A 19,559-nucleotide genomic window follows, 5' to 3' on the forward strand; every position below is an offset into this window, starting at 1 on the left:
TGACCCTAACCCTCCCTTAGGGGTGCCTAACCTCCCCCCCCCCCCCCCCAAGTGCCTAACCCTAATCTCCCCCCCCCTTCCCCGCTGCCTAAACCTAAGTCCCCCAGAGGGCTGCCTAACCCTAACCACCCCTTCCCCCAGCCTAACCCTCCCGGGGGGGTGACTAACCCTAAGTCCCTTCCGGGAGCCCTAAACCTAACTTTCCGCCCACCCCCCCCCACGGCTGTCCGCTCGCGGCACCCGGCATCCTTTCGATCGGGATGCCGGGTGCCAGTCTCCCGGCGTAGGGGTAATGACAGGCGTCTAGATTTTAGACGCCTGTCATTTAACCCTAGCCGGGATTGAGGAGTCGGGAAGCCGGCAGTCGGTATTGCGGCTGCCGGCATCGTAAACGTATACCCCTTACCTGCTCTGTCATATTTTTTGTGTATTTTCTGGACCTGACCACATCCCTCTGTGACATCATTTCCTACCTCTATATCTCATACATTGGCGTTAGCCCACACCCATAGGCTTTTGTATAGTTAGATTACCAACACTCAGTTGTACTGACAGGAGCGTTCTGAGAGACGTTACAGATCCTGGGTGATAGAGAGCAGAACAATGGAAGTGTAGTAAATATTGAGCTTGGCAAGAAGCCTTAGTAGCACCATCCTATAAATTACATAAAGTCCTGTAAAAAGATTCTTTAAATATGTTAATTCCCTAATAGTTATATTAGACATATACAAATGGTAAAAAAATGACATTGTTGAAGTCCCTTCTAAAATCTTGACCCTAGTTTGCAGAGCAGTTGCGATTACGCACGCAGGTCTGCTGTGAAGATATGCTAATGAATGCAATTGCAAAACCGTTGCACAGCCAGCATAGAGATGCCCACTACCGCCATCTCACATCCGTAATACCATGCAGTGCTGCGTATGCATCGGGAACATTGAGTGACATCGGCTCCTCACACAATTACAGCAGGTCTGACCTTACTCAGAAATTGCTAACCGCATCGCATGCAGCGAGTACACAAGCTGCGTATGCCGTCGTAGTGGCTAATTTATGCATGTCCATGCAACAGCGTTAAAACGGACAGGAACGTCTGCGTTTCTCCGACCACTCCCCCGTCACCACCCTCAAAAGGTGACATCCCGTCTCTCGGTCTGCGATGGCTTTTTATCTGTGTAGGTGATCGTAATGCTAACTCACGCACGCGCACTGTGGTGCATGCTCAGTACCCACCATCGGCCGTTCTGTGGACGCTGTTTCAGTTGCAATATGTGATGACTCAGGCCCAAAGTCTGTGTCATTAGAACCCTTAGAACAGCCCAAAGTGATTACATCCCTCCTGAGGTGTCAGTAGCCCATGTGGGAATGAAATGAGTCTAACATCCTCTGAGTGCCACAGAATTAATATACCGGTAGCTTTTTTTCACTTATGTTGTTTTCTTATTTTTCAATCAGATTTGTTTTCTGTAAATGATTACAAAATCTGATTGGATGAGCTTGTTTTCCCCATAACTTAAGGCCCCCATACATCAGAGATTGATTGCAGCAATCGTGCAATTTGCAATCGATTGGGTATAAAAATCTTTCCCTTTTTCAATCGATTGCAGAGATGCCACAATCGATTGGGTATAAAAATCTTTCCCTTTTTCAATCGATTGCAGAGATGCCACAATCGATTGGGTATAAAAATCTTTGCAGAGATGCCACAATCGATTGAAAAAGGTAAAGATTTTTATACCCAATCGATTGTGGCATCTCTGCAATCGATTGAAAAAGGGAAAGATTTTTATACCCAATCGATTGTGGCATCTCTGCAATCGATTGAAAAAGGGAAAGATTTTTATACCCAATCGATTGTGGCATCTCTGCAATCGATTGAAAAAGGGAAAGATTTTTATACCCAATCGATTGTGGCATCTCTGCAATCGATTGAAAAAGGGAAAGATTTTTATACCCAATCGATTGCAAATTGCACGATTGCTGCAATCGATCTCTGATGTATGGGGGCCTTTACTTTAGCAGTATAATAAATGAGGAGAAAAGTGTATAAAAGCAATTAGAGTGACCATATTCCTCACTCTGTTAGCAGCAGATCTACTTTTGTCGACATTTATCATGTCCACATGCATCTTGCCGACACTGTTGAAATCTTAACATGATTAGAATGTCAGTAAAACGTTCCTAGAGGTCTAGCTGTGACTTCCGGCAGATTTAGCTGCACTTTTGGCCGTGAGTATGCCTAACAATCCCCCTAGTGCGTAACCTTAATTTCCCCTCCCCCAACCCTCTCCTGATGGTCCATGCAGAATATCAGCGGCACTTCACATGTCAATATTGTGAGCATGTCGTCATTCTGCATAGCAACCAATCAGATTCTAGCTATTCTCTTCTAGAAGGTGCAAGATACATAAGTAGAATCTGATTGGTTACTATGGGCAACAACTCCACTTCTAAAAATCCACACTTTAGTAAATATACCCATATGAATTTCGACATTTTCACTACATCCCCTACTTATCAGTTTATGACTTGGATATAATTACTGACTTGCATTAATGTCTTACCTACATGCAAATATGTTTCCTTACCAATTTTTGATCACCTATTCCCTAGAGGCATCCATCCATTCTCATCAGTTCACCTTAAATCCCCTTTATTTGTATTGTCATCTCAGTCTTTATGTACTCTGTAGCCTGCACATCTCACATTTTCTCCCATCTAAGCTGATCATTCAGCCATTCACCATTACCAACTCTCCGTTACCTTGCAAGGCCTCGCTGCGACCTCTTCACCTTTTGAGAGCATCTTTTAATAAAATAAAGAAAACGTCAAGCAAAAAGTCAGTGCAAAGTAATAGGCGGACAAGTTTTGCCTATGAATAGCAGGCGGAAAAAAGTGCAGAATTGCGGTTTTGGGGTGCAAAGGTGGGGACACCACCCTGCAGCCTTGGGACAGGTACCCAAAGGTTAACTGCGTAAAAGAAAAAATTAGGAACACCCCAAAAATTGTCATTGAAAAAGGGAGCGTAAAAAATCAAAGTTGGGGTACAAATTTAGAAACATGCGAAATAAGCTTTTGGGGGGTCTGCAAGTATGGGGGAGGTGTTTTTTTGTTTGCAGGTGCATGCTGAAGGTGCGTTTTTCAAGTTTTTTTTTTTTAAGCTTCACTTTTGCAACTTCTTTTTTTTTTAACCAGGTTTGCACCCATTTTCATGTAAATTTGCTGGGACTAGTTATTTTCACCCCAAAATACTGTTAAATGCTATTCTTTACCACTTGTGCAAATACGCTGATTAGCAGCTAGTGAGGGCCACTACAATGATCCCCAATGTCAGTGTATCATTTGGGGGTGTCAGGCTGATTTCCCCAAATCTGACAGCACTTTTCACCTGTTTGCTTTTCGCTGGGTCCCGTTTACACGTCCTTTGGAATTGAATAGGGTGAAAAGTGGGGGCGCACGAAAAGTGAATTCGCCAATAACACGTGATGTAGACGAAAAGTACATATTCGCCGACGGAGGAGAAATTATCGCGGCTAATTGAATACGGCACTTAGTACCATATGATTGTTTAACAAGATCACCAACCATCATATGTTTCCTTTCTGGTTTTTGAAATTACTAAATAATGATTCCAGTTAAGAGAGTCCATACTCGTGGCTGTGAATTTCCATACTTATACATACTACATAAAGTGCACTCATCCTATGTATCTATCATTGCTTCCCCACCTTCCATGCAACCGTTTTCTAAGATTGGAAGCGTAAAGCTACCATAAAAAGCATTCCTGTGTATTAAATTGCTGGATATTGGGATTCTTCACCTTGGGTTGTATCCTAATGACTGTTACTTAAAAATATGGATTATTATAAAACCTGTTTCTTTTTATTTTTCTCTTAACGGTAAATAATGAGACCATTGCATCCTTATTAGACTGTAATCAACTGAATACTAGTGTTCTAATGGTTAAGTAGAGTGTGTTCTATATTAGGTTTAATGAATTTCATTCCCTATTTATTAGGTGACTATTAAGAGGGTGCGGTAGGAAGAGCATTGGCTTCCTAATATAAAGAGACTCAAATATAAAGTGGGCACAGAACGTAGGGCCAAATGTAATAGGGTGAGAGTTTAGAAAATGTGGGAGTTTAGCAGTAAAACTCTCTCACACTAATACATTGATCAAGTTTTATTTTTAAAACGGGAAACACCTGGATGAGAATTTAAATCTAGTCTTTTGAGTCTGAAAAACCTACAAGTTTGCATGTTCTGTGACTTTACTGCGTTGGCTGAGTTTAAAAATGTGCGAGTTTTCTCTCACATTTTCTAAACTCTCACCCTATTACATTTCGCCCATAATGTCGTTTTATTTTTTGCTCTTCTGTTCTTGATATTTGTAGTGTCAGAGAACATGGCAGCATGACCTAACAAGCCATGTAATCTGCTGACATAACATTACATTATAAGAAGAAGAAAGTAAGTCCCGTTAGCTGCCTGCGAATGACAGGTTTGTTTGATCTTGCGGTGTAGCAGTGCTTGCTGATCTGTTAGTTTAAATAAAATCCTGATGGCCTATTTGCAGTAAAGATATCTAGAGCCCCCCCCCATTCCCCCTTTTGCAAAAGAATTACCAAGATTAAACCACTTCTGGAGTATGAATGAAACTTTATATAAAGCCTATTTATGAAGAGAAAACACTCATGTAAAGATTTAATATTGCTATAAATCACTCCCTGCTGTAAGAAATGAGATAATATGCTGTCTCTTTTTAGTAAGATGACATCACTGAAAGAAGACGTCAGACGCAGTGCAATGATATGCATTCTTACAGTCCGTGCTACAATGACCAGTCATGATCTGATGAAGTTTGTGGCTCCATTTAATGAAGTTATTGAGCATATGAAAATCATCCGAGACTCAACACCCAACCAGTACATGGTTCTCATACAATTCAGTTCCCAGGTAATCGTCAGTCATCAGCTAATAAAATGTATTCTTAGTACTGGTGTATGCCTTTTAACAAAAAAAATAAAAAAAGATTATAAGCCTAAAAGCTGTAATAGAAAAAGCTCATAGTGATGATTCCACTGCTGTCATGTTCCATCTGTACTGAAGCCCAGTGGTAGCAAAAGAGAAAATTTTGCCAAAGCTCCAAACAGCTGGATCAGTCACTTGTGTGGGCTAAATTCTGCTCTGACCCTGGCATTATGGATGAGTGTGTTACCAGCATTACAGCAATGAATGTGACATCTCCTCATCTCCACTGTGCCTGAAACTTCATTTAAATGTAAACTCCTTATACATCTAGCCTCAATATGTCACGCAGTGCGACTTGCCTGGCGTGAGTGAGCCACCAGGTCCCGTGCTACTCTGCTAGCGTTGGGCATCTTTTTTTGCCAAGAATGCATCTAAAGCTGGGTACTTACTAGACAATATGTCGCCCGATCCGGCGAATCGGACCGACATATCGTCCACATCGGCCATTGTGTATCCACTATGTTGCTGACGATGCGCGCTCAGACGGGCAATATCGTTAGCGTGGGCCATGCTGCGGAATGCAGCACGGCCCCGTTGTCGTTCCATTGCTGCCGACATCGGCAAGTGTGAATGCACATGCCGATGCCGGCACCCCCGCCGCTGCCAACATCGTCTAATGTGTACCCGGCATAAGTTGCAATGCGACTAGGACGCGCCAGCAGACTCTGCTGATTAATATGATATGTGACATCTGTACTGTATATCTGTGTGCACCTGCAGTCTGTATATGAACAACAACGGAACTTGGAATGAAGAGAGCTGGGGCCGCTACATTGTAGCATAAGACTCAGAGATTCAGTCGCACATAGATAGCATCGCATATCAAATTAATCAGCACAGTCTGCTGGTGCATCCTAGTTACATCCCATTGCGACTTAGCTGCACTTTCAGAAAAAGCTGCAAAAAGATGCCTGGCGCTAGCAGAGTCTCAAGGGACCTGGCGCACCAAGAGGGGCTTTTGGCGGCACTGCAGAAAAGATGTAGAAGGACACTAGTTATAATCAATACCAAATAACAAAATTTATGAAATTATACAGTCTTCATCTCAAAATTATCTCCACTTGATTTTCTTATCTTGCAGATTAATCAGTCAGTACATTAATCACACCTATTTAACATTGTAAACCCTTGTAAACAGGGAGACTTTTCCATTTAAAATATTGTAGATGAAGGTGACAGTGCTGGCATAAGCAATAATAATGACATGTTCGTTTTTTGATAACAACAATTTTTATTCTGAGTAAAGGATGCAAAACACAATATGAAAATATATGGCTTTGTACATGACGGTATGCAAAATGAGAGTAAATATAGAGATACATTAAGAAAATAGAGATCGGAAGTTTTGCAAAGGATTAATTGACATTTGATGTTAAAACATGTTAAACTGTTGTTATAAATAAGAAACCAGAAGGAAAACCTCAGCAGAAAGAAACTGACAGTAATAAATGTCTAGACTGCAAACCCAGTATTATCATTTTTTTTTTTTTTTCTCTAAGCGTACAGGTAAATAGTCAGTGTACAGCTGCCATTTGTGTGAAATCTGGCAGCACCTTTTTCAATATCAAGATTTGCAGTACATTAATTATTAATAATAATAATATTATCCTTTATATGGTGCCACAAGTGTTCCGCAGCGCCTTACAAAGAACATAAATAAGTGAACAAGGAAACCAGTGACTTACAGTACAATACAATGCAGGACAAGGTTTATATAAATTGCTTTGTGATCAAAACTCTCATATAAGCAAGAGGGCGTACACAATGATGTGATAGGTGCCCTAGTGGAGAGTGAGGAGAAGATGAAGGTAAATAAGGAGAAGCACAAGAGGGTAGAGGGCCCTGCTTGTGAGAGCTTACGTTATATTAAAGGTAAAGACATCTAATAAACAAATACAAGGTAACCTATGTATATGTCAGGCGCAAAGTGAACACAATTAAAATATGGTTAATTAACAGCTGTAATGCAGCTCCCACTTAAAGTGCTGGGAACACTTATATAGCTATTCAAGACTAGTAAAATACAGAACAAGGGAGCGCATATAGAATAAAACAAATTTTGTTTAATATAACATGAAAAAATCACTAATGGATAATATAACAATAAAAGAAATGGAAACAATGTCTATACACAATAAATGCCACTGATTTGGTCTCAAGTTTCCGGCATAGAATTGACAACTAGATAGTGAGATGTTCCAAATAGTATTATATTGTGGCAAAAGTGCCAAATAATAGTTCGCGTGCTCATTCTCCAAGGACTTAATCCCACCACCAATGCTGATGCCCAGCAATGTTTATCACAAAAAAGCTGCGGTGGGAGAATGGCCTCGATGTATTACACTCCCCGGATGTTGACAAATTGTCCCCGCCTGAATACAATGTAGTAGCGGTCCTGGAAGAAACACAGCCTAATGTAATGTGGAGGGAGACTCAGCTCATGCTGTGAGCAGACATGCACAGTTCAGCGTCCCAAGGTATCTCACCAATCACAAGTTTAAATGTCCAGCAGCCGGTATTAATGTCCAAAACAGATCTTAATGCATTTCTCCATTATGTACTGTATATCCAACGGTTTCATCGCAAGGTGTCACTTACAGTGGCATTTATTGCCTATAGACATTGTTTCTATTTCTTTAATTGTTTTATTATCTATTAAAGACATCTAATGTTGTTTTGTGTGTAAGATTTTATCCATAATCGTAGGGAAATTAGCATCATAGATACTGATTATGAAGGCTGTAATATAAATACCAAGTTGTGGTTATGTGAAACTGAGCGGAAAGGATAGTATGTTGGCATACAGGGCCAGATTAAAGGTGGGGGTGACCAGGACAATCGCGCCTGGTCCCCCACACAAGGTTGGTGTGACCCTGCAATTGCCGGATGGGGGCTACTGCGGTTCTGTGTTCTGCATGCGCTTTGTATATAGTGCAGAGCAGCTCCCGAGTCCCCCTCATTAGTGTTACTTGACACATCGCATCCGTGCTGCTGATGAGGGGACTCTGGAACCTTACTACAATGTATGCACTGTTGGAGCGTGTAAGAGGCAACACCTCAGATTTTAGTAAATTTATCTTGTATCTGCCAAAAGAACTGAAATTAGCGGTCTCCTCCAATATAGCTGGTATCGAAATATAGTGGGGAGGGAAATAAATAAGAGCGTGTTATCTGCAAATAACAATAGTTTTAGATGTACATTATCTACATGAATGCCTGACAAGTATTATTCTGTATGGAAACTGCTAATGGATCTAAAACAAGCACAAATAGTAATGGGCATAGGGAGCATCCCTAGCCACTATTTGGGGCCTGGTATAGAGTATACAGGGTACCATTGAGCACTATTTTAATCAAAATATAGCCACCTGGGTCAGATATCTGCTGTAGAAAAGTATAGGGGACACCTTTACAAACTAAAAAGGGAACATCAGAATGCTTGAGATTTAGATTTAGGAAATATTTTTTTGTCATTTTGCTGTGGAATTTATACCCTGGACATTCCAGGAGCCGATCCTATTATTGGGCATAAGAGGGATAGGGAGTCGAGAATAAAACAAAGATGTCGTCCGGAGATAATCCCTACCACAATATGTGAAAAGAATAAACATTGTCAGGTGTATCAAATATAAATCATGGGGGATGCTTAGAGAAGAGAATAACAGTAGAAAGTAGGAGTAACAACAATGAGATGGGGGAGGCTGGCTGCCGGGTAACAGAAATGTGGAGCATAGTAGGCAGAACGTATAATAATAGCACGATGAAACTCACCATAATGATAACAATGAGAGAAAAGAAAAAAGAGTGGGCAATGGAGCCCACCCAAATGTCCATCTAAATTGGAAAAAAAAAAAAAAGCTTATAGGAAGACCTAATAATCTGAACACAGGAACACTAAGTAAAATATGGAAATAGAGTTTGGCATTTGACAGAAAGGAAAGAACAAGGTCTTGTAAAGACAAGCATATGAACAGAAGTTATCACATTAACTGGGATGAACAATAAAGTTCACATAGAAAATATCAATAACCAGAAAATATTCCAAAAGGGGAAAAACACAAAATTCAAATGAGCAGCAAAAGTGTAATTGGGCAAACATCTTTTGGAGGTGGTTGCAGACTCCTTGGCTTACTCTTCCAGGAAAGATCCACCAGGAAACTTCAGCGTAGTTGAGGTCCTTTAATTCTTTGCCTTGGCAAAGTCCATTCTTGCTGGATAAAGAAGTGCGATCTTCCGTTGAGCTTGTATTCGTTTCGAGCTTATAGGTGTCATTTCCTTTTGAGCATGTGCAACCTCAGAAGAATAGTCTTGAAAGAGCAATAAACGATCCATACAATCCTACTCATTTTATGCACTGCTGACCAAAGAGTGACTTTGTGGGCAAAATTCAAACATTGAAAGAATACAGTATGTGGATGGTAGAATCTTTAAATGGGCCTAGACTGTGTGCCTGTTCAATAGCAAATGTAGGGATATCATCTGCAATGCCCAAAACCTGTGGTAGATCCGAAAGGATAAATATATCAAGATCAGAATTTATAAAGCTTTTTGGTTGTCCGACAATTCACAAATTATAAGGGAAAATAATTTTCTGGCTACTCTAATACAACACCACTGTCAATTCTTACAGGATTTGATAATAAGTAAATTTTTTTCAGACAAAACATAGTGTGCATGTATAAATATATATATATCCAATACACCAAAACCTAGAAAATTGATAGATAAAAGTATGAAAAAAATAAATGCAAAACATAAAAATGAGAAAATAAACAATAAATTACAATAAACATACACATAAAATGTTTGAAGTATGATCCTAAACTTTTTGCAAGAATCTATACATATAAAAATGCATTATAGACTTATATTGTATTGTGAAATAGATCCGCAATTGAAGACAATACACCTATATTATTTGTGTATTTGCATAAGTGTTGTCCATAAATCATTGCCACTGAATCAATGAAGAAATAATCAGTTGGATTATGATCCAAGGTATTTGGTCGTCAGGTCTCCTGATTATTTTGTTTGAACGAAAAAAAAAAAAAAGAAGAAGAGCTCACCCACTCTGTATTAGCAGTATAGCATCAGCAGAATGTCCCTTGTTTTGGACTTCCAAAAAGTTTAGGATCATACTTCAAACATTTTATGTGTATGTTTATTGTATATTGTAATTTGTTTATTTTCTAATTTTTATGTTTTGCATTTATTTTTATTTTTTTCATACTTTTATCTATCAATTTTCTAGGTTTTGTTTTAATGTGTATTGGATATATATTTATACATACACAGTGTTTTATCTGAAATAAATTCATTTATTAAATCCTGTAAGAGTTGACAGTGGTGTTGTATTGGCATAGCCATAAATTTATTTTCCCTTTTAGTCTTTGAAACATTTGCAGTTTTCTTCCTTTTTGGCAGCAGTTTCTTTTCAGCACTATAAGGTCACAATAGGGAGCACTAATATTCAAGAGTAATTCCTTTAAAAATTCACAAATTATTACTGCACAATCAATTTTCCAGGTCAACTACTTTTATTAAGCAGTTTTTTGTAAAGATGCCACCTGTTGCTGTAAATCAAATATAGCTTGCTAGTGTTCGCCTAGTTTTGATTAATTGGCTATGACTTAGAGAAGGTAAAGCCAAACTAGCCTCCACACATCTCCCAATACCTTCAGCAAATTGGATACCCTGCTGTTTAATAAACGGGGTCGTTCTTTCTTTGATAGCATGTACCATGTCGTTGTACGCCAGTAGAAAAGCAGGAGTTATGGTACTGGATTGAGGGGTAGGTGAGGAAGGTAAGTCTGCAGTATTAGAGAAAGTAGGAGATGGTAGCGTTAGACAAGAAGCAGCTGGTGTTGTTGTGATTAGGGAGAGATTCCCCTTTTTCCAGATTTAGGGCATTGAAATTTTGCCAAAGTAGGGGGCATTATAAATTTATTCATACCCTGATATAAAAGTAGACAAAGAGAAGATAAATAGAAGTCCCTTGATGTTGAGTTTGAGTGCCAAATACACCAGTATATTTGAGAGACAGTGAAAAATATATTCAGCGAAGGTGGTGAGAAGCAGGTAGGGAAAGCTTCATTTTCTGGAATCACCAGAACACATGATGAATATTAGTAGTTAGCAATAAGTGAAGAGGGGCTGCTTGCAGAGGTGGTAAAATAAAATAAGTGTTACAAGTCAGGCATGACTTGTCTCCCTCGAGCAGTTCGCCTTCCCTGGATGTTGTTTTTTCGGTTCCTAGGCAATCGGCACGCCTAAGGATGTCAAATGCTATCCTTAGCATTGCGTGATTGGATGGTCCTCCTATTTGTACACACTGGCCTTTTGCCGACTATAGCATTCCTGTGGGTTCCCTTGGCTCGACTGCATGGTCGGCATTCTGTTCCTCCTCGTGGTGAAGATTCTGGTTTTCCCGTAGTGGCTTCCGTGCTCTTTCCGACTCTCCAGCTTCTCCTACGGCTTCCTAGCCACACCTATACCACTGTGCTGCCATTGGCTCTCAAAGCCGCAGCACCAACTACCGAGACTCCACCATCGGCTTTTGCCGCACCATTGGCACCTTAGCCGCACCAGCAGCCTCCGTGCTATCTCTGGCTTTCCAGCTTCTTCTACGGCTTCTAGTCCGCACCGATACTACTGTGTTGCCATCGGCTCTCAAAGCCGCAGCATCAACTACCAACTTTCTACCATCGGCACATTTGCCGCTCCATTGGCTCCCAAAGCCGCAGCATCTACCACCAACTGTCTACCTTCGGCACACAAGCCGCTCCATCGGCTCTCAAAGCCACAGCACTCACAATCCGCTTTCTACACACATTTGCCGCACCATTGGCACATTTGCCGCACCATCGGCACACAAGCTGCACCCCTCTAAGCAACACCATTGACTCTTCCTGTTCTAACTCTTTCTTTCATCACACGGTTCCAACTGACACTCCTGTAAGCTGCTGCTACTCCGAGCAGTAAGTCCAGGTGGCCGCCTAAGTACCGGTGAGCTATTAATCTCTAAGGGAACAACGGGCGGTTGTTAGTGGCGGAAAACTTCGAAAGCCTGAGTTCTAGATGGCTTACTAGGAGTGGTCACCGGAATTCATAACATTATAGTTGGCCCAAAAGAAGTGTAAGAAAGAGTAATATCAGACCTCTATAGCTACAGCTAACGTGGAACAGGTGCAGAACTCAGAAGGTCCAGGAGCTCTCCTTGCACGTCGAAGAAAGCCATTCTCCTGTTCTTCCAGTTCCTCTCCAAGAACCGAAAATTAACCTGCCGGATCGGTTTTCTGGGGATCGCCGACAGTTTTCTTTACTTCCACAAAAGTTGCAAATTATACTTTAGACTTCGTCCAGTCTCTTCAGGGACTCAGTGGAAACAAGCGGGACTGGTAATCTTTCTGCTTCAGGAGGATCCACAGACTTGGGCCTTCGTGTTGCCCTCAACCCATGCTGCTTTACAGACCTTTGATGCCTTCTTCACGGCCTTAGGCCTGTTATATTATGATCCGGACCGTACTGCTCTGGCTGAGTTCAAATTATGTTACCTCAAACAGGGTCAGAAGGCGGCGGAAGATTACTCCTCACAATTCAGCAGATAGGCAACCAACTCGGGTTGGAATGATCCGGCTCTACGCAGCCAATACCGTCTCAGACTCTGAGGTCATCAAGGACATTCTCATTTTGCATGCTCCTTCTGAGTCCTTGGATGACCTCATGCAGCAGGCCATTAGGATTGACCGGCGTCTACGGGAAAGGAGACGAGAACAGAACCTTCCCACGAGGTCGCTTCGTTCTCTCATTTGGGTTCCACCATCGGATTTAGAAGAGCCAATGCAGATTAGTGCATCTCGTTTATCACCCGAAGAGAGAGGCAAAAGACTGTCTCTAGGCCTCTGTTTGTATTGCGGAGATAAGGGGCATACCGTGAACAATTGTCTGCTTAAACCGGTAAAAGGCAAGGCCTAGGTGTTTGGGAGGAATTGCATTTAGGCCTGGCTCCCATTTACTCCAAAAACTCAGTGCTAGTTCCTGCAGCCATCCAACTTGCTAACTCCACTCTGACCACTTCGGCATTTTTGGATAGTGGGGAGGCAGGCAACTTCATTGATATCCTTTTTTTTCCACACACTGGGTGTACCAGCTATTCCTTTAGATCAGAAAATCACTATCTGTGGACTGGATAAAGGATTGTTCTCGCTGGTCATGTTAAGTTTAAAAAGCCTTCTCAGTTTGTCAGTCGGAATTTTGCATTCGGAGACCATGTCTTTCGATCTCCTCCATTGTCCCTTGGCCCCTGTCGTTCTCTGTCTCCCCTGGCTAAGGGATCATAACCCCATAGTGGATTGGTCCTCTGGGGAAATCATAAAATGGAGCCATGCCTGTCAGACTCTGTCTAGTACTCCCTATTCGGACAGTTCAACCTGCAGTTGCCGAGGTTCCTCCGGCCATCCCACTCCAGTACCAAGATTTTGCCGATGTTTTTTCCAAGCAGCTGGCAGATGTCCTCCCTCCACACCGGGCGATGAGAGATTACATCAAAAATGCATTGTCGAAGGGCTTTATCCGCCCCTCTAAGTCACCAGTGGGGGCTGGGGTTTTTTTCGTGGAGGAAAAGGACTGGTCCCTTCGTCCATGTATCTATTACAGAGGTGTGCATAACATCACCATCAAAAACTCCTATCCGCTTCCTCTCAACTCTGTACTTTTTGATCAACTGCACCAGGCCAGCATCTTCTCAAAAATAGACCTTTTAGAGGAGCAGACAACTTGATCAGAGTAAGGAGTGGGGACAAATGGAAAACTGCCTTCAGTACTCACACCGGACATTGAGTATGCCGTTCGGTCTATCCAACGCGCCGGCGGTCTTTCAAGATCTCATTATTGACATCCTTCGAGAAGTCCTGGGAAAATTCGTGGTTGTTTATTTGGACAACATTCTTCTCTTTTCTCAGTCACTGGACCAACACAATCAGCATGTACGCCTAGTTATACAGAAATGCGTGAGAATCACCTCTATGCGAAGCTAGAGAAGTGTGATTTTGATGTAACCCAAGTTTCCTTTCTAGGCTATGTGATTTCTTCCTAAGATTTTTCCATGGATCCTGGTAAGGTTGAGGCAATTTCAAAATGGGTTCAGCCAAATACTCTCAAAGCAGTACAACGGTTCCTCAGCTTTTCTAACTATTACCGCAGTTTTATTAGATCTTTCGCCATCATTGTTGCACCCATTGTTGAGTTGACCAAGAAAGGGACAGACATCTCAAACTGGTCATCCAAAGCGGTCCAGGCCTTTGAAGCCCTGAAAGTTGCTTTCACTCTAGCTCCTGTGCTTCGGCACACGGACCCGAATCTTCCTTTCTTTCTAGAAGTAGATGCCTTTGAAGTGGGAGCTGGAGCCATTCTGTCTCAGAAGGATCTTACTGATAAGTTGCACCCTTGTGCCTATTTTTCTCACAAGTTCACCTCGGCAAAACGCAACTACGATGTGGGAAATCGGGAGTTGCTGGCGATCAAGTGGACTTTCGAGGACTCGAGACACTGGCTGGAAGGGGCCAAACACTGGATCATGGTTCTTACTGATCACAAAAACCTTTCATACATTGTCTGCTAAGAGGTTGAATTCTCGGCAAGCACGCTGGGCATTGTTTTTCACCTGGTTCAACTTCCTCATCTCTTTTCATCCTGACACTCTCTCCAGGAGTTTTGAACCTGTGCAGCAGATCTTCAGTACAGATGAACCTATTATTTCGGGCACTTTCTTCCACTGTGCCATCACCAGAAATTTGGCTGACCTCATTCAGGCCTGTCTGTCAGTCACCTCCAGATAAGCCTTCTAGTTTGCTATTTGTTCCGGAAAGATTCAGGAAATCGGTCATATTGGATTTTCACGCTCGTCAAGCTTTTGGTCACCCGGGCATCAGTAATACCATGGAGTTGCTTTCCCGATTAGTCTGGTGGCCTTCCTTGTCCAAAGATGTGCGTGCATTTGTCTTGGCTTATGATGTCTGTACCCGAAACAAAACACCTCGGACAGCTCCTTGAGGTCTGCTACTTCCTCTTTCCATTCCTAGGAGACCCTGTACTCATATCACTATGGACTTTATCGTTGAGCTTTCGGTAACTTCTCGATGTTCTGTGATCTGGACGGTGGTGGACCGTTATAGTAAGATGGCACACTTTATACCATTACCAAAACTGCCTTCTGCCAAAGAACTCTCCGGCCTGTTTCTCCAACATATCTGTCGCCTACACGGCCTACTAATGGATATCATGTCGGATCAAGGAACAGAATTTGTGGCACAGTTCTGGAGAGCTTTCTGTGCTTCCCTGGACATTGACCTTAGCCTTTCTTCAGGGTACTATTCGCAGTCCAACGGTCAAACTGAGCGCGTCAACCAGTGTCTGGAACAAAAACTATGCTGTTACGTCTCCAAGTGCCATGATAACTGGGTATCCTGTCTATCTCTTACATGCCATTCTGCAACTTCGCTATCGCCATTTTTTTGTGTCACGGGCCAACATCCGAGAGCAAACTCGTTCAACTCCAGTTCACTAGTCTCATCTGTTGTCTCTTGGCTCCAACGTTTTTGGAGCAAGGTTCTTCAAAGTCTTCGGAAGGTATCTCTCCGCTCCAAAGAGACTGCCGACAAGCATCGGTAGTCGTGTAGTTTTAAGAAGGGCGACTTGGTTTGGCTCTCCACCAAAAATATTAAGCTTCGCCAACCTACGCAGAAGTTGGGTCCCAGGTTCATTGGTCCGTTCTGCATCATTTCACAGGTGAACCCGGTAGCCTTCAAACTTCATTTACCCAAATCTCTCCGTATCAATAACACCTTCCACTGTTCATTGATCAAACCGGTCTTCTTTTCAATCAAATTTAAATCTAACTTCCATCCAGGCCTGCTTCTGTTGTGGTCCACAGTCAACACTAGTTCGTGGTGGAGAAGATCTTGAACTTTAAGGATCTCCAGGGGTTGTCTGCAGTTATTGGCCCACTGGAAGGGCTATGGTCCAGAGGAGCACTTCCGTGCTGTCTCCGGCTCTCCAGCTTCTTCTACAGCTTCCTAGCCGTACCGACAGTACCATGCTGCCATTGGCTCTCAAAGCCGCAGCACCAACTACCAACTTTCTACCATCTGCACAATTGCTGCACCATCGGCTCCCAAAGCCGCAGCATCTACTACCAACTGTCTACCATCAGCTATTGCCACACCATCGACATATTTGCCACACCATCGGAACGCAAGCCACACCATCGGCATATTTGCCGCTCCATCGGCACTCAAAGCTGCAGCATCTACTACCAGCTTTCTGCCATCGGCACACAAGCAGCACCATCGGCTCTCAAAGCCGCAGCACTCATAATCTGCTTTCTACCATCGGCTCTTGCCGCACCATTGGCACATTTGCCGCACCATCGGCACACAAGCCGCACCTCCTCTAAGCAACACCTTTGACTCTGTTCTAACTCTTTCCTCTTTCCGGCCGCCTGTGTACCGGTGAGCTATTAATCTCTAAGGGATCAACGGGCGGTTGTTGGTGGCGGAAAACCTTGAAAGCCTGAGTTCTAGATGGCTTACTAGAAGTGGTCACTGGAGTTCGTAACAATAAGACCCCAAATAATTTGTATTGATAACCTGCCTGTAAAAGTCCACTAAAAAAATGACAGGGCTCTGTAGAGGTGAGACGCTGTGAGTTCCTATACTTCCAAGATGGAGTGCAGGAAGTCTGCAAACGTAATACAGTCATAGGGCCTGATTCAGACCCACTCGCAAGCGGCTGTCCGCTCGCAAGTGGGTCGATGTTGTGCACTGCGCATGCGCACGACGGCGGGAGCTCCGTCGTGCGCATGCGCCAGACGCGACGAGCGAAGGACTTGCTTTCACTCGTTGTGTCTGATCAAAGGGGGCGTGCTGTCGATGTTGATTGACAGCACGCCCCCTTTGGTGGGCGTACCGGGGGCGTGCCTCCCTGACGGGGGCGTTCCCAAGGGAACGCCTACCGTCAGAAGCCGGCCCACTGACATCACTAGTGATGTCAGTGGAAGTGATTTTGGCTCTGATAGAGCCAAAATCACTCCGGGCCTTGCGGTTGAAAAACTCAACCGCAGGCTCCGGCTCGCAGTGGTGATGGTCAAGACCATCGCGGCCATCAAACTGCACGCTCGTATAGGCTGTGGGTGGTGACCCACAGCTATATGAGCGTCCAGGAGGACGCTCCATAATTATGGAGGGCGGCCCTCATTCAGAGCGTGCGCTCTGCTCAGCGCGTACGGCTCTGAATGAGGGCCATAGTCTTTAGTCCAGTCTCTCACAGGTATAGACACTGGCCATCTGGCCTGGCTTGTCTTCCACAAAGTCACACAAAGTCTCTCTTGTGGTCCTCACTGCCTAGAAACGGCCTCCTGGCCTGCAGCTGGCTGTTAAACCTTAACATACAGTCTTAGAGATTTGTGGTCCTCCCTTGCTTGCAGGTCTGGACACTGCGTCCTGGCCTACCACTGGTCTGGCTTGGCACATAGGGGCTCTTTGGCTTGGCTGACTCCACATGCAGCCTGACTGGTCTGTCTCCTTGACCTCACCTGGACTTTGTACACAAGGCATCCCTTAGGTGTGGTCACACTTCCTTTTTCTACACTGCGTGGGCAGATCCCTCCAGTCTCACACAGAATCCATGGCTTACTATCTCCACCTATCTCCACCTAGCTTCATCTTGCCACACATTCCCCTCCCCAGCTCACAACCCCTGGGTTCAGCGTTTTGGGACGAGGTATTTTTATTGTGAAGTCCCTCTTCAATTTTCACATCAGAACCGTTCATCGGGATGCGTTCGGCATCCTGGCGGTCGGGATACCGACGCTTCATTTTCCGGAATACCGACGCCAGTCAGAATCCCGGTGCCAGAATGCCGAGTGCCTGGATGCTGAAGATAAGTAGCAGGGTTGGGGGGAGGTTAGGTTCAGGCACTAGGGGGGAGATTAGGGTTTGGCACCAAAGAGGGAGGGGAAGGGGGAAGGTTAGCATACCGACCAACAAGTGTCAGTATGTTAACCCTGTTGAGATCACGGCGTTGGGTTTATTTCATACCGATTCCCCCCTTCAACACATCCATGAATATCATCCAGACTTATGTCATCTGGTGGTCTCATCATCCAGGTTCCTTTTTTTTTTTTCCTGACCTTATGGAAATTTAAATGTTTGCCTATATATATATAAAAAAATTTGTGTGTAGCAAAGGAACTGTATGCACTAATACTAGAGCCGTGAGTGCTTTGCTACTTGCATTTTTTTTTTTTTTTAAGCTTCGGCTGTTGATGGAAGAGCATCTGGCCAAGCAATATATTCATGGTAAAGGAGTTAGTTTATTTAGTTGCAGAAGATTCATAGGAAAAAAACAAATATATTTATTGCAATTTCTTGGAGTGCCGCTTATTCCTTGGATTATATTACCTCTGGAGTTCACAAATTTTTAGTGGTGAGTGGCCATTTTTGTCATCTACTATATAAAAATTAATATTTGTCATTCTGTCTTTCTATTCAAATCTACAGTTTACAAGCCAAGATCGTGAAATTTTACATACGAGCGTATTAAAACACGGCAGAGGCAACTAAAAAATGTTTAAATCGGAATTAATTATTGTTCATTTTTAAATAATTAAAAAAACACAATTTTTGCATAGCATTCGCCCTCTACAGGTCAGGTACGGAATTACAAAAGGATTTAGCCCACAGTTTACAAGCCAAGATCTCTCATGGTTCTACACCTAAAACACCAAGGAAGATGTTAGATGCAGATTTGGACACCATTCTTCTTGGGCCATCTGCAAGGTCAACAATAAAAATATAAAAAAAAAAAAATATATATTTTTTTTTTTTCATTTCATTATTTGATTTTTATAACATGCATTTTGCTACATACTAAGGAATTATGAAATTTTATTCTGTAGCATATAATCTAAGTCTCTGAACATCGTTTACTATGGCTCTCGCATGGAGTTTACAGTATCTATTTTAAATGCTGTATGAATTTATGTAGGGATGAGTGGGTTCGGTTCTCAGATAACCGTACCCACCCGAATTTCGAGGATCCGGGGCGATCCGAGCCAAGCTCGGATCTCCCTGCCTGCCCCGGATCCCTCACCCGAGGCAAAACCTTGCGATGCCGTTGTTGGGTCGCAAGGTTTTTTATTGAGCGGGCTTAACGCTGATTGGCTGAGAGCTGTCTGTCACGGCTCTCAACAATCAGTGTTAAGCCCATTTAATATGCACACATGAAGCAAAAGAAGATGGCGCCTGACACCGCCGGCACCCGCCGCTGCCGGCACCTCCACTGGCAGCATCCCCCGCTGCCAACACTGCCGGCACCCCTGCAATGCTGCCCCACATACTCAGGACACCCTTAGTGACCCCCACACTGCCAGCACTCCCACACTGAGGACACCACCAGCAGCCCTGCACTGCCGACACTGTCAGCACACATGCTCTGAGGACACCGCTGGCACCCCCGCTCTGCCAACACCGCCG

General features: G+C 43.3%; 1 protein-coding gene across 1 annotated transcript in view; it reads left to right on the plus strand.

The window, feature by feature from the left end:
- Positions 1 to 19,559, plus strand: part of BRAP (BRCA1 associated protein) — a 47,650-nt gene that overhangs the window by 5,999 nt on the left and 22,092 nt on the right. The window contains exon 4 of the mRNA XM_088449220.1: positions 4,764 to 4,953. Coding sequence (XP_088305346.1) covers positions 4,764 to 4,953 — 190 coding nt within the window. The remainder of the gene's footprint in view (positions 1 to 4,763; positions 4,954 to 19,559) is intronic.

Source organism: Taudactylus pleione, unplaced genomic scaffold (genome assembly GCF_031769625.1).
Source record: "Taudactylus pleione unplaced genomic scaffold, aTauple2 ptg000479l, whole genome shotgun sequence".
In the NCBI taxonomy this organism is placed as follows: Eukaryota; Metazoa; Chordata; class Amphibia; order Anura; family Myobatrachidae; genus Taudactylus; species Taudactylus pleione.